General features: G+C 39.9%; 1 protein-coding gene across 1 annotated transcript in view; it reads left to right on the top strand.

The window, feature by feature from the left end:
- The window catches only part of nsmfb (NMDA receptor synaptonuclear signaling and neuronal migration factor b), a 53,205-nt gene that overhangs the window by 24,590 nt on the left and 13,244 nt on the right, over positions 1-15,371 (top strand). Inside the window, exons 7-14 of the mRNA XM_040155975.1 lie at positions 4,497-4,549; positions 5,794-5,883; positions 6,714-6,838; positions 6,984-7,067; positions 10,420-10,453; positions 10,723-10,793; positions 11,706-11,785; positions 12,189-12,291. Of these exons, the coding sequence (XP_040011909.1) occupies positions 4,497-4,549; positions 5,794-5,883; positions 6,714-6,838; positions 6,984-7,067; positions 10,420-10,453; positions 10,723-10,793; positions 11,706-11,785; positions 12,189-12,291 (640 nt within the window). The remainder of the gene's footprint in view (positions 1-4,496; positions 4,550-5,793; positions 5,884-6,713; positions 6,839-6,983; positions 7,068-10,419; positions 10,454-10,722; positions 10,794-11,705; positions 11,786-12,188; positions 12,292-15,371) is intronic.

Below are 15,371 nucleotides of genomic sequence, written 5' to 3' on the forward strand. Positions count from 1 at the left end.
TCCTCACTGAACATGGACGTTTAAAAGCAAGATCTATCAATACAGGGCCGTGGCTCACTGCTCTGTGGCTGGCTGTCAAAGTGAACAAATCAATCAATATTTGGCAACAGACCTCACATCAACCAACAAATCAGACCTGCTATTTGTTGTTTGAACCTGTGTGTGTGTGTTTTTGTGTTGCAAGTTCGTCAACTAGCGAAAGAGAATTGTTTTTCTTTGTGCGTGCATGTACAGGGCTGTTTCACAGACTTTCAAAATGAATGCTTCTAATCGAAAGATGCATCTCAGTTCCACAAATCTAATTATGCATGTTTGAATAAACAAGACATCGATTTTTTGCAAAGCTTTTGGAAAGGTCACAGCGAGTTGGGTTGCGGAATTACAGAAACACGTATTCATGAGCACACACTGACATGAATTTAACTCGGTAGCCTTGGTGCACCGGGCGTGAGCGATTTTAAAAGCTGTAGTCACTCAGTATGAAAATACGACACTGGTGGACTGATGCGTCCCCCTCTCCTCTGAGTCATCCCTCTATTTTAGTCTCTGCCTTTGCGATTCCTGCAATCTTCACTGCCATATCCACAGTGTTTTTGGAATGCCTTGTAACTGCATCCTGGATACAAAATAGTTTCAGACAAAAAATATGCACGTGGAAGGGTGTTTGCTCTGCCTTTACTTGGACACTGTCATGAACCTTGCTGCTGTTTGGTTAGGATTTAACTAATGTATTAGGCTGATTTTGGATTTTTTTACTAACAAACTTAATGCTTTTACTTGACGGTGATGTCACCCAGTGTTATGGAAACACAGCAACACTATAGGAAGAGCTAGCAATGACTGACTACAGAAGTGGGGCTCGTTAAACATAATGAGCTCTGGGTTTGTGGACAATTTTAATCCTTTTTATTTCCTGCAAAATAAAGCAAGAATGAAACATGATTTAATTGTCAAACTTTTTAGGCCTGTATGTGCAAATCAGTTGTGCAAGGATCATAAAAGTCCTGCTTCAGTTTTAAGGCTGTCATTTTTCGCATATTCAAAAAATAGACTGTTCCCCTTGTAGATGTGACTCTTAGATTTACTAGACAGAGCCAGCTAACAGTCACGTTAACTGCAAATGGTGCGCGTGAAGTATAACTATTCACTTTGCAGTTTATGGGACTGTTGTGATTTAAGACAGTTAATGTAGCTAGTTATCAATAACAAAGTCTATGTTTTGACTGAAAGTAATGTTTTTGTGCATGGTGAGCCCTCATTGAAAGTGCACACCAAGGATTGCACTTCAGTAAAACTATGGGACTAGCAAGACACAAATTTAAAAAAGAAAGCGGGCCATTCTCAAAACCTGCCAAGCTCTAGATTTCCCATAATGCAACTCAATAGCTTCTCTTTTTTAGACCCTCCCTGCCTGGTACATCCCCATGTCTTTCAAACTCCACACTCCCGGTTTGTAATATAGGCTACCATTAAAAATTTGTGGTCTCCAAGCCCAGTCTTAGATAACCCCTGAAGACATCACTGGGGTTATCTTCCCTGGTTTGACAAAGCTCCAGCCGAACCACAGAAGCCATTATACAACTGTTTTCACAGGCTGATTAGTGTTCCCAATCTCGAGTAAACTAATTTTAAAGTGTAAAATCCGTTGAGTGCCTGTGACCAGCTATTCACTTTAGCACCAGTAATTTTGATATACCCTAGCTGAGGTAGTGTGTACTTTCTGCTGCAAGAAGCTCTTGCTTTCATAGCTTCACTGAAAGACCAACAAATTCAGGGATATGTTACAAAAATTTAAATGAATGCAAGGCCTACTTGCACTACACTGACACATCACAGTCAGACAAGCTTTGATGAATAATAAAAAGCCACGTTTTTAGGGCCGCACATTGTTCCACTTGCTACCACTTAAGGCTGTTTCTGTATTCCATTTACTCTCCTTAGTTTTTGTTTCTCTTTTCTGATTCTCTCTGTCCCATTCCCTTTCCCCAGTGGTACAAATCATGAATCATACATTGCCTGTAATGAAAAAAAAAAAATTCAGGATATTGTTTGTGATCAGGAGCATAACTCTGTAAAAGTCATACCGGACAGACACCCAACTGAGAAGGAAGATAAAGGAAAGATGAAATGAGTCAACTTAAAGACAAGAATTCAGTCTGTGATTTCCCATACTGATGATGGAACATGAATTCTATAGTCTTTCTCAAATCTCCTGTTTAAATGAGTCCAAAAACTGTTGGTCCTTTTAAGATTATTTCTTTTGACTTAATCTCTTGCAGGGGTTTATAAAAAGTTGGACATAACATGTCTGAGTAATTTCAAAATTCAAACACTCATCGTTTAAAGCAGTGCACTGGATTCTTGGGAGTTTGGTCCAATGTATAATAAAAGGGTTGGTACCGAAGCCACTTTACCATCAGATAGATAATTCTGTCCTCTTTGGGCACTTAGACGTTAGCATGCAGTATCTGTAGTAATTATCAGGCATTACTCAAAAAATAAAAACAACCCGTTATCTCCCAGGGCGAGGTGGTGAGCTACTGTAGCCGGCAAGCTAACACCACACTAGTCAGCTGGGAACAGACTAGCTGTAGTCTGTCACGCCCATGGTCTCTGAACTCGCTAGTTCGCTAACTGTCAGTTAGCCAGGTTCTTAGCTTGGTCACTAACAGGACAATGAGTTCAAAAAGTTCATTCACAAGATATACAGGAGCTCCTGTCTCATAAGTTTGTGAAAACCTCGCCACAGTCCTACATCAAAAATAGACTAAAAAAATGTCCACCCAGTACAGGTCAGTGCAGCAACGCTTTCAGTCATGTTTTACCACTGAGTTTGTGCATCTGATGTATTAACATTACATTCAAGTCACAGAGCTGAGCATCTGACAATCTGGATGAAAAATATTCCACCTGCTGCACAAAAAAGGAATCTTAACCAGTTTTCTATCAAGGTAGCTGAAAATAACACAAAATTCTATTTTACATTGCATTATTTGACATATAAAATAATAGAATACATCCTTGTAGACAAATATAACTGAAAACAGAAGTTTGTTATTTGGTTCACAAAGTACACAAGGACTTACATTATTTTAAGCTACCATCTTTTTTTCGAATTTAATAAAGCTGCTCTTCGGAAGGTTAGAAAAAATCTCTTATTGTGCAGCAGATGAAATATTTTTCTTAGCAAAATGGTTAGGGCATTGCAAAGTATTCCTTTTTCAGAAACACCGATGCTTTTATTAATACATGAGAGGTACAAACCGGGGAACCGGTTTGCAAGTTATTCTGTTGCATAATGTATGTTAACCATTAGAATGTGCACCAAGGATGTTTCAAGGAGAAATGGATACCGCATTCAAAGGTGCCCCATTCATTCCAATAACAGTTGCTCACTGGGCACATGTGCTGAAAAAGTCTCCACAGGCCTCCTCACACTTCCTTATGGTTCTGCATTCTTGGGCCCATAGAGCATGCTCAGTAGAGTCCTTCAACTAAGGCAGTTGAGAGCACGCGCATCTGACGGTGTATTCACATTACACCAGAAAAACAAGGGTCTTGCTTTGTGAATTATGTGTATTTCAGCGCATTAACCACTCCAAAGTTCCCGGTGGCGGTGTGCTAAACAGGCAGTGTTAGCTACAATGCTAATGTTGGTAGCAGTAGACTGCTACGTTTCAGAGTCAAACAATGATGTTGTAAAAAACCTGGTAGCTGCATCTGCATGTTGATGTTTCAACAAGTGATTATCTTTGTTGTCTGGTTTTGATATGAGGCAAGTTTGTTATTGTACGGTTGCAGAAATTCGACAGCACAAGTAATTATTTTTGCGTCCTTTCAGTTCAAACAGTGGTCATCAGTGATTGGCTGTGCCTTCAAAGGTCAGTGCAGCTCAGGTCAAAGTTGAACAAATTAATTTATGTTTTTCTGCAGTCATGTGACTATGCCTTGACACTTCCTCTGGCTGAATTCCTGTTGGATCCTTACACACGTGAATAAGATAAAAAATAATTTAATCATAAGGCTTTTCTAGACTTTTCAAATATTACTCTATCAAACAGATCACATTCTAATAATAAAAAGAGTCATTTCGGGGGGTTTGTAATGCTCAAAAAATGTATTCACTGTTTTCCAGCTGCTCCTTTTCCAATGACTGTGTATGGGAAGCATGCTTTTTGGGCCAGTGTGCGTCACACAATAATTATGGAAGTTGCAATACTCTGTGCAGCCACTAAGCCAAAATCGCTCCTCGGGGGCTTGATGTGGGGCACAGGATAGAGCTTTTAATGAAGACTCAGAGCTGAGTCTTCTTGTCACATCTCTGGCCACTTGTTGGACATCTGGCACCTGGCACCTGTGGTTAATATTTAGAATTGTCGTCTGTGTGTGTTTTCTGTTCATCAGTGCCTTAAAGTGTGATGCATTCTTTCATTCTCTAGTTCTGTCCCTCATTCTTGATATCTCTGTCTCTTCCTTCTCTTCCCCTAAAATGGAAGAAATTTCCGCAAACACCTTAGGATGGTGGGCAGCCGCAGGATGAAGGCCCAGAGTAAGTCTTTTAGTCTTTTATCTGTTTGCATGTATGTGTGCTGATGTCACTATCTTTTCATGCACTCATGCTCTACAGTGTGTACCATCATAACATCGGAACTGAGGTTTATCAGAACTTACTCATGCTTTATGTATGGAGTGACAGTGCTGTGCACGTTTATGGAATATTGTGTTACAGTGTTTTCATGAATCAGACATCATTAAAACCTTATTCCTAAAAATCCTTGTTTTTCATTAGGTCAGTCTGCACTGAAGTTTAGACTGACGTTACGTTTAGACACGTAAAGTATGTTAATGTGTGTCTGTTGCTGTGACTGTGCAGTCACTCACATTTTTTCTCTGGAAAAAGAAGTTATCATATTGACTGTATGCAGGAAATTTTAAATGCCATTTGTATCTAACACGATAAGGCCGCTCCCAGTTCATACGTGCTGTTAATTTCTTACACTGATGAACTGAGCACCATAAAAGTCAGCACCTCCATTTGTTCATGTTCTGTATGTCTGACACCTGTGAGTTGATTTTGAGTAAAATCTTTGGTACCAGTGTTTTTGTCACTTTACAAATCAAGTTCAACTGACAGCCCCTCTCTGTTCAAAAAGAACATTTTGAGATTTTTAATTGTAAGAATTTGCTGTGTGTCTTTGTGTTATGTGATAAATAAAATATCTTTGGGTTTTGGACTCAAGACGTCACCTTGAGCTTTGGAAATTTGTGATGGGCATGTTTTTTACTATTTACTGACACATTTTTAATCAATCGACGGAGAAAATAATTGTTAGCTGCAGTTCTAGTCAGAAGTCTGCTCGATCGCACCTATAACCACATCCAACAGTGCTGTTATGATGTACTGACCCACCCTGGAGTACATGTCCACATCACTGCAACAGTGTGGGTAGTGTTAAACCACTGGAGGTCAGCAAAAATCCAGTATTTATCTAAGTTACTCTTTAAGAACTTTTGAAGACTGTACTACAGAATGTTGTAGAATGATGAAAAAATACCGTCATAACACAAAAACATTTCAATTAAAATTATTTAATAACCACTTAGCCCTTTGTTAACGTAAAAAAAACAAGGCCAGTTATCTAACCCATGCATTAGAATCACTTTAGTGTCAATGTTCTTCATGCCACACTGGATCAGTAAGACAGAACACTTGATTTCTAGGGTCAGTTATGCTTTGAAGAGAGTGTGTGTGTGGGTTTGTGAGAGTGACTCTCTTCCCCCCAACTCCATCAGCCTTCGCCGAACGTCGGGCCAAGAGCTTCAGCCGCTCGTGGAGTGACCCCACCCCTGTCAAGCCTGACTCACTGCATGACTCCAGAGACAGTGAGTCGATACCCTCTCAGTCACTCACAGACATGCACAAAAACACAGACACTGACTCTACATACCGTAGTACATACATACACAATCTTTCTATAGACACTTCTCAGTTTCTTTTTTGCTTACACACACAAAATGCAGCACCTCATCTTAAAACAATGCATAAGTAGACACACACATACCCTTCTGCGTGTGGGAGAGTATTCAGCTACATGGTGTTTACAAACACGCGCAAGGAAGCAAACACACAACATATGAGAGCACTCACAGACACATCTAAACAAACACACATAGAAGGATACATAGACACAGAGAGACTGACGGATGAATTCTGACACACACATAGACTCTTACTGTAGTCACTGTGTGACTAAAGTGTATGTTTACAATATGCGGCCTATGGCTCCACTCTGCCTGTGTGTATGCTCCTACTCTTTGTATTTGAACGTGGCTGTTGCCATCCATTCCCACAGCCGTCCACGTCTTTCAACCTGCTGTCCATCTGCCTACTGCTTTGTGTTGTAGTTGTCTGCATCTGCCTGAGTGCATGAGGAGAGTGTCATCGTGATGTTTTTTTCATTTACGGTCTGATTTTATCTTCTCCGTTCCTCCCCTCTGTGCTGGAAAAATAAAATAACAGGTGCAGCACTTTTAAGTGGAGCACCCTCTCTAATCGCATTTGTGTGTTATCCTTTCATCCTGTCCTTTGTTCCTGTGTGTGTGTGTGTGTGTGTGTGTGTGTGTGTGTGTGTGTGTGTGTGTGTGTGTGTGTGTGTGTGTGTGTGTGTGTGTGTGTGTGTGTGTGTGTGTGTGTGTGTGCGTGTGTGAACCAGGTGGTGAGCTTCAGACCTCCTCGGGCACACTAAATGAAGGGATGGATGAGGATGCCGAGTGGGAGGACGAGAGGGAGATGGAGAGATTGACCTGTGAAGAAGACTTCATCCCGCCAAAAATCATGGTGAGGATCCTAGCCATTAACTTTCAAATTGATTGAGCCAAATTGTACAAAATATATCGATAATATTCCATACATATATTTGCCATATATTTCATACCTATGGAGCCAGTGATAATGAGGTTTTTCTTTTTTCCTATTTTCACAGCTGATCTCCTCCAAGGTCCCGAAAGCTGAATATGTTCCCAACATCATCCGCAGGGATGACCCCTCCATCATCCCCATTCTTTATGTGAGTATCAGTCATCGTCAGTTTTGTATTTAGGTTTATGACATTGTGTGCTGTATTTATTTATTAACTGGTTGCATGTAAACACGAAGAAAGATTGTTAGATGGATGAAAAATTCAGATAGAACATTGCTATTCTTACATTTTCTCACTGGCCTCAGAAGAGTCTCCACATAAAGGGCTTCGGCCTTGCAGCCTTAGTCCTGCCTGTCAGAACACCTGGGACTCAGCCTGCCAGGCTTAGCTCTAAATTGTCACACTTGAATCCAACTTTCATCAGTTCAATCAGTCTGGTCAACATGTCAAATTAAATCAATTAATTAAAATTTTTGTTTTTGCACAATGTGTAAAACGTAAAAAAGTAACATAGCTGCTGGTTGGCTACAGTCACATCAGTCCCGTAGACTTTAATGTGATTAGTTACACTATAGACAGATCACAGTTCTCTGGGACTGTTGTGTTTCCAGGTGACTTGCTTGCTCTGGCTATCTCAGACTGAATTCAATGGTCTCATCTACAAGAGGAACAGACTAAACAAAGACTATGCTCACTGGTCTGTGCTCTAATGTCTTGTTGAAATACAAATGGCAGGAGCCAGTGAATTAGTGTGTTGACCTCTCTCCTCTATCTGTACTGTAAGTTATTATTAGGGTTGGATGTTCGTGTCCTACTTAATTAAAGCATCTGGTATTAAAAGTCCACAGCTGTTTGGGATAGCCTGTATTATACATGATGACAGCCTTGCAGGTAGTGCAGGTCTTTTTTTCTTGCACATGAAGTCACATATATATGAGGTTCTGGTTGTCTTTTAGTTTTCTTGCATTTCGCAAGAAGTAAATCGATTAAAACTGCAAATCACTCCCAAGCTTGAAAAAATCAAGAATGGTTTTTTTTTTTTTGGCAATATTTCCAAGCCCTAGTCTAAGCTTTACTTTGTCAACTTCAGCTTGGAAGTACAACTGAGACCGATGACAATTTGATTAGTTTTAGAGGGATTCTGTCATCAACACTGTTAGACAAGTGGAAATTTTGATTTGCTGCACTAAATGAAGTCAGGTGATCATCAACATTATGAGGATTCATCCTCTACAGGCCATGAGTGACTGTACCAAATTTCATGTCAGTCCATCTAACATGTGTTGGGCTATTTAAACCTGGACCAAACAGTTAAGGGCAATGCACATGTCCCCTACACTGGGAGATGAGGTTGATGTGCGTCAACTTGTTTAGATACACCTACGTCTCATTTTCCAACATACTTAACTATCCAGAAAAATTACAACAGGAAGTTGGTCAAATTTCCATCCACCATTTCCAGTTTGAAAATCATAAGCAAAACCAGTGACATCCCAGTAAGTGATGGGTCCATTCAGTCAAGTATGTAGGGTTCATTTTTGTCTGAGTGAAGAAGAACGCTATCAGTCATCGGATTGAAATGGTGTCTCTCATAAGCAATATACTGGCTTTAGGTTCTGTTAAGTGGCACCTTGCTATTGTTGTCTTTTCAAATGAAAATATAAAGCGAATCTTTTGTTGTGTTCCAGATTGTTTTTTTATCCAGGGAAGAGAACATAACACTAGAAAGTTATAGTACATTGCAACATTCATTTTGGGCACTCACTTGTTCACTTTTTCTGGGGCGTAAAACAGACACAAATCCATTGTTTCATCTCCATCTCCTTCGCTGTAAGTAAAAACATACAAGCACACATCCTCATATTTAAAATTAGTCCGCCCAAGGGCTGTCTGAAGATGAAACTAACGAAAAGTGACCTGTAGAAGTCGAAATCAGTCGGTTTACACTGTATTAAATTCAGACGCTTTGCGATGTGGAAAGGAGCTCCGTTCTGCCTGAGTGTCTTTCTCTCTGCTTCCAAAATAATACTGGGGTGGATGAGAAATGCTATATTTAACAACACTCTTACAGTCACCAGTTTACTATAGTGCATATAAACCTGTTCCCCAATTACCCGCGCAAGCTGATTGTCTCTGCTCCTTCAGAAGCTCCGCCCCCCAAGTTCATCTATGCGCATTGCCAAGGCAACAACACAATGGTGGATACTCTTTTTCCTAGCTGAAGAAAACAAAGCTTATAATACAAAACGTCACCAAACAAACGACGTGCAAACAAACACAGCATCCAAAACACAACGGAGTAAAAACTTGCAAGAATTAGTTGTTTAGATGGTTTTTTCAAAACTACAGTGACAGAAGAGAGGACTGTAGGTTGGTAGCTTAGCTAACAAGGGGCAATCTTACCTGGCATTGGATTTGGAATTGTGCATCCAACCAAATAAATCCACTGCGCTAGCAAACTTGTGCTTGTTGGGTGTTCGTGGCTATAAAACCCTTTGCATGTTGTATGTGCAAATATTATGATATAGAGCAGACAACGAGACAACAAGTAATCTAACTAACGTTGTTGGTGTGAGCCATTTTGTTTTTTTTCCCATTTAAAGAGCCAGGGCTGTGTAGGAACATCAGATTTTTCAGATAATGAAACCTACTGACTTTGGTTATCTCCTGGCTTTTTATCTAGTGCCACCCACAGCTCAAAGTTTTCACTCATGTAGTGAAATATCTCAGCATCTAGTTGGTTTATTGGCAAAAGCATTGGTACAGATATTCATGGTTCTCACATGATAAATCCCACTCAATCTGGTGTCCACCTGACTTTTCCTGCAGTGTCACTGTTAGGTTGACATTTATTGTTGACAAGTATTGGTCGGATTAGCATAGACTTTGGGACATATATTCATATTCTATTCAGGATGAATTGTAATCACTTTGGTGATCATCCAATTTTTCATCTAGCGCCATCATCAGGTCAACATTTTAATTTGTCAAATAAATTTGTTTATGACCAAATACCTGCAAAAAATAAAACACATTCCCATCAGAAAAATGTACTGCTGAAAATGTAAAATTGTCCCATAATTCACTACTATCAAAGCAAGGATTTCACAGAGGTCTTAAGAAAAATGTAAAAAACAGATGTACTTTTCCTATCCTGTTAATCACCTTACTTCTCAGACTTACCTTGTGACCCTTTGGAAGGGTCCCAACCCAGATGTTGGGAACCACTATTCTAGGGGATAGAGATGAAATGTTTATGATTAATTGGAATTTATTGTACCCTTGTTGTATGTCACTCTTCAGAAGTTGAATAGGTGTAATTGTGAAAGAGTAGAATTAACACTCTTAGAATAATGTCTAAAAGAAATCTGATTGCGCTAATGGCTGTAAATCAGCTAATGTTCTTTGTAGAAAATCAGCAGGTTGTTCCCTTTTAAATCAATTTCTGCTCATCAGGGTTTCATTAAATAATAATTCTGTTTTAATTTTCCATTTAAAGGACCATGAACGTGCTACATTTGATGACATTCTTGGTGAGTATGACGTGTTCTTATTTTTTTTTTTTTTTTAAATGTTAACTCTCCAGTGAAAATTATTCTCCAAGTGTAAATGCTCAAAAGGTGAGGGCGGAATAAGTTTGAGTTTGCTGGAGTGCCGAGATGACTCATTGTTTTTCTGCTCAAAATTGTATGTGTATGTGTGTGTCTCAGGGGACAGCCAGTTTATGTCTCTCACCATTATGGCTGAGTGGGAAAGTGACACCTGTCTTTCTCCCCCTCTATGTGTAACTGTCTCTCACCAGAGGAGATAGAGAAAAAGCTGTCAGCCTACAGGAAAGGCTGTAAAATCTGGAACATGCTCATTTTCTGCCAGGTGAGTGACGAGAGAGACAGATTTGAGAAATGTTGTGACATTATTGGGTCACGGTTTCCTTTTTTAATTAGTGTTGGGTTACAATAAATCAGGTTAGTACTTACTAACTAGTTGTTATGCTTCAAATGATCTGCTGAAGATATTAATCTTCAGCAGATCCTTCGAAGTTCTCTTTTTTTTTGTGTCATATATTGCCTGTTGGCAGCTTAGATTTAAAAAAAAAATCAACTTGTGCCAGCCATTATTAAAACTACAGGCCAAACAAAAGGTTCAGGCCTCAGTTTCATAGCAGTAAAGTGGCATGTTTGCACGGAGACACTCAGCCGAGCTCGGTGGGATCCTGATGTGGGTATCTTATGAATATTCTGCCTACATCTCCCATCAACCAGAGAGACTCTGGACAGTTTGGACAGATACACGTGTCCTAATTTACTACATGGATATTAAAGGAACAGTGCAGGTCTGAAATGATGGGTACTGTAAGTGAACTAGTGCTCCGTACGTGTAGATAGTATCTTCCACCCGCATGCTGCTCTCATTTGCAGCCCTGTCAAATAACGCAACACATCTCCTGCTGCTTTGATGAAATATAGTGGGCATAATCAATATCAAATAACACATTTAGGCTTGCTATTCTTATGCATACAGAATTGAAAATGGTTGAATGAGCCACTTAATGATAAGAGGTACTAAGTTATTGTGGTTGACACGTTTCTTTATTTTAAGATGATCGGCCCAGTGTTTCTCCTCAGGTCTTTGTCAGCAACATTGGTTTTTTCTGGTGGCTCATGGATTTTAGTACTGAACTGATATTTTACAGATAAAAGAATATTTAAATTCTACAGTATCTAAAGGAGTCATGTGACTTTTATACGTATGCAGATCTATAGTAACACAAACCCCTTTCCCCAGGGAGGTCCAGGACATTTGTATCTGCTGAAGAATAAAGTGGCCACCTTTGCCAAGGTGGAGAAGGAGGAAGACATGATCCAGTAAGACTTACTTCATTTTTGTAGGTTTAACCAATAATCTGTGGGTATTTTCTCAGGGTTGAGGACATCACCATCCACTCGAGTTAAACATTTCTGAGAAAAATGTGGCATATGTTCTTTGTAATTCTATCATAATGACTCAGAGCAAAGAACAGGCAGTATTCACTCAAACAAAGTCGTTTCAGCAGATTATTCAATTCTAATTTTCATCCTAAAAAAATAGCGTGTAAGTTGCCTCCAAATTCGGTTTATAATTGTGACTATCATGCAGTTACTCATTCCCCATCAAACCATCACTCAGTTTTGACCTTAACATTCTTACTATCTCACTTTTCTCATCTCCTCTGCTGCTCCTACCTTGGTAGTGGATTCTCTTAACCTCCTGCTTCTCCTGTATGACCAGGTTTTGGCGGCGGCTCAGCCGGCTGATGAGTAAGCTGAACCCAGAGCCCAACCTCATCCACATCATGGGCTGCTATGTGTTGGGGAGCGCTAACGGAGAAAAGGTATTTGTCTTTGTCTTCTGAGTCAAGAAATGCCTCAAGAGCCAACATGACTCCCACACTTTGCTAGTTAGTGTAAAAGTTAACTTAAAATTTCTGCGTGCATATGCAGCATGATTTCTCATGATCACAAATACACGCTCAAAGCCATACGCTATTGAGCACAGTGCAGGTAAATCATTTAAACAATTTGTTGGCTTTGTCTCTTGATATCGGAGAGCTATGCATCGGAGAGAGTCTAATGAGGTGAGCACAAAAACTGCTCCCTCTTTCATTATTTTAGTGTGCATATGCAAAAGAGCTCTTGCATATGCAAACTAAAATAATGAAAGAGGGAGCAGTTTTTGTGCATGCAAAAGATATAATAATGTAAAGGAAAGTAATTTTTTAAATAAATCTTAAAGGAAAGTGTAATATATTCTGACCTTACCAGCACCATCTTCTGCCCGGCTGCAGCTCTGATCCTGCTGTCAGGCTGCCACACAGCACAGACGGATTAGGACAATGAAGAAGAGGACACACACAGCACTTTGGAATGACAAGAAAATAGACTCTTTGACACCCACTTAATTAAGCTACACCCACTCACCATCACTGCAATTATACACATACACACCCACACACACACACACACACACACACACACACACACACACACACACACACACACACATACCTCCTCCCGTACTCCTGCCCAAACCTTACAACCACAATTTCACTGCTTCTTATGATTGCTTGCAGCAATACCACTCACTCAATTCAATTCAGTTCAATTCAGGTTTATTTGTATAGTACCAAATCACGACATACACTATCTCAAGACAATTTACAGAGTAATGTTAAGACCTTTCAGGATAATAGAGAGAACACCAGCTGTTCCCACCATGAGCAAGCACTTGGTGACAATGAAAGGAAAAACGCCCTTCCAACTGGATAAAACCTCAGACAGAACTGGACTCAGGATGGTTCTTCTGGGTGTTTCTTCTTTGGTGGAAAAAACCCATGTTGATCTTTTCCTGCCCTCTTCATAAAGAAATCTGAACATCGGAATGATAATCCCAGGATATCAGAGATAGCTGCCATGTAAAGAGCATTTCATGTATATTGAATGCTTGTGTACCTCTTGGCCTTACTGAGAAATCCAGTGCTTGAATACAGTGTGGACCTGGGAGGGGAGACAAGACAGTTACTGAGAAAATCCACAAAACAGATGTGTACTGAGGAATTGATAAACCTCATAATGGTGCCACATGTAGTGAGAAGTCTGTTTCCATTGCACTTTGTCGCATTTAGCTTTTTTCAATACACCACTTAAGCGTAAAAACCTTTTTTTCTAGTCTCCAAGGCCTCAAAGTTCCACTTCCACTCCAGTTTTTATGTGCTATGAAAAATCAACTGTTAGCAAAAGAAAAACCAATGTCAAACACCATTACGAACAAGTTATGGTTATGGTTCAAGAACACCTAAAAAGTAGAGGATCATTTGTACTGAAACTGTCTAGCTGATCACAACACCTCAGTGTCAGTAGTAGGAATGTCCTAGTTCAATTTTTATGCATGTAATATTAATATTCCAAGCTTATCAACTTAATAACTCTGAGTCCAGACTTCCATCATATCGAATAAGTAGCTTTTGAAGATAACTACTCAGGTTTTTTTTTAATTTTCAGGTTAGCTACAGGCTGTGGACCTTAATTCATTAATGAGGCTTCTACGCAAAACTGCATTTCTTTCTCCCCTGTAAACAGAGGCAACTATTGATATAAATTGAGTCTTTGAGTTTTAGTTGTTTATAACTTCAGTTATTTGCAAATTTTCAAAGCTGAACCTAATTACCTCTGCCAAGGAGGTAATGTGACCCCGACTGTGTTTGTTTGGTTGGTTGGTTGGTTGGCTGGTTGGCTGGTTGGTTGGTTGGTTGGTTGGTTGGTTGGTTTATTTGTCAGCAGGATTATGCAAAAAGTACTTAACTGACTTAACTGCAATACTACTATTCACACGCACACACATGCACACACACATACATATTGTGCACTACACGTTAGGAGATATGTACATAAAAATGTTTAGTGGAATTCAGCCACTTATACTTACCGATTATGCCTGTGCCCTGGGACTGCATGTTCTAGATATAAAGAACTCCTAGCAGTGCACCATGACAGTCACTGTGACATTTGGCATCTTCTCCACAGAGATTCGGTACAAATAACACAAGAGGGATATGAGCAGGGAAGGGCTTATTCGCTGAATTTAACAGTTTTCCACCTGCTGCTGCCTGCATGTGCTCCTGCGAGCTCAGCCGGAAAGCCTCTATTTATAGTTTGACTGACTGATCTACCTTCAGATGATGCTCCACTCCACTCCACCCAGCATCCCTCCTTACAGCTCCTGCTATCAGTGATTTTAAGATGCAAAAAACATACTGTATGTAGCATTGTATCTATAAAATACATTATAATACTTGCACCAGTTAAGTACATGAGGGCAGAACTTGTGAATTGCTTTCTTTTCTTAGTGCTTTTCACAGTTGCTGTCAATTGACTTGCTTACGCTGCCTTCTTCACTAGTGTTAATATTGCCAGATTTAGCCTTAAGAGCAACAGCAATGACTGTGTATAAAGATGGACGACATGACAGCTCCCTATAAGTGAACCAAAACATCTCGAACGGCTACTGGTGGCTGGCTGCAGTGTAGGTCATACACCCCTCAATGTTAGCAGATGGGACATGGACCAAAATCAAAAATCAAAAATATACATCAAATATTTTTTTTCCCAAAGATGGTGTCTATCATTTTAGGTAGTTCTTATCACGTTGATGTATGTTCAAGTGTTCATTTTTCTAATGAGTTTATTTGATGTTATAAAAGGAGGTGTGGTGTCATGATTGACAGCTGTGTGTGTGTACACGCATTTGAGTCAGGTGGGTGTATGGGTGGGACCACATCCTTCGCATCATCTGTCAAGCATGGTGGAGGCAGTATTATGACATGGCCATGTATGGCTGCCAGTGCTGACCCAGTTCCATTGACAATGATGTGACTGCTGATAGAAGTAGCAGCATGAATTCTGAAGTGTATAGGGC

Source organism: Xiphias gladius, chromosome 19 (genome assembly GCF_016859285.1).
Source record: "Xiphias gladius isolate SHS-SW01 ecotype Sanya breed wild chromosome 19, ASM1685928v1, whole genome shotgun sequence".
NCBI lineage: Eukaryota > Metazoa > Chordata > Actinopteri > Istiophoriformes > Xiphiidae > Xiphias > Xiphias gladius.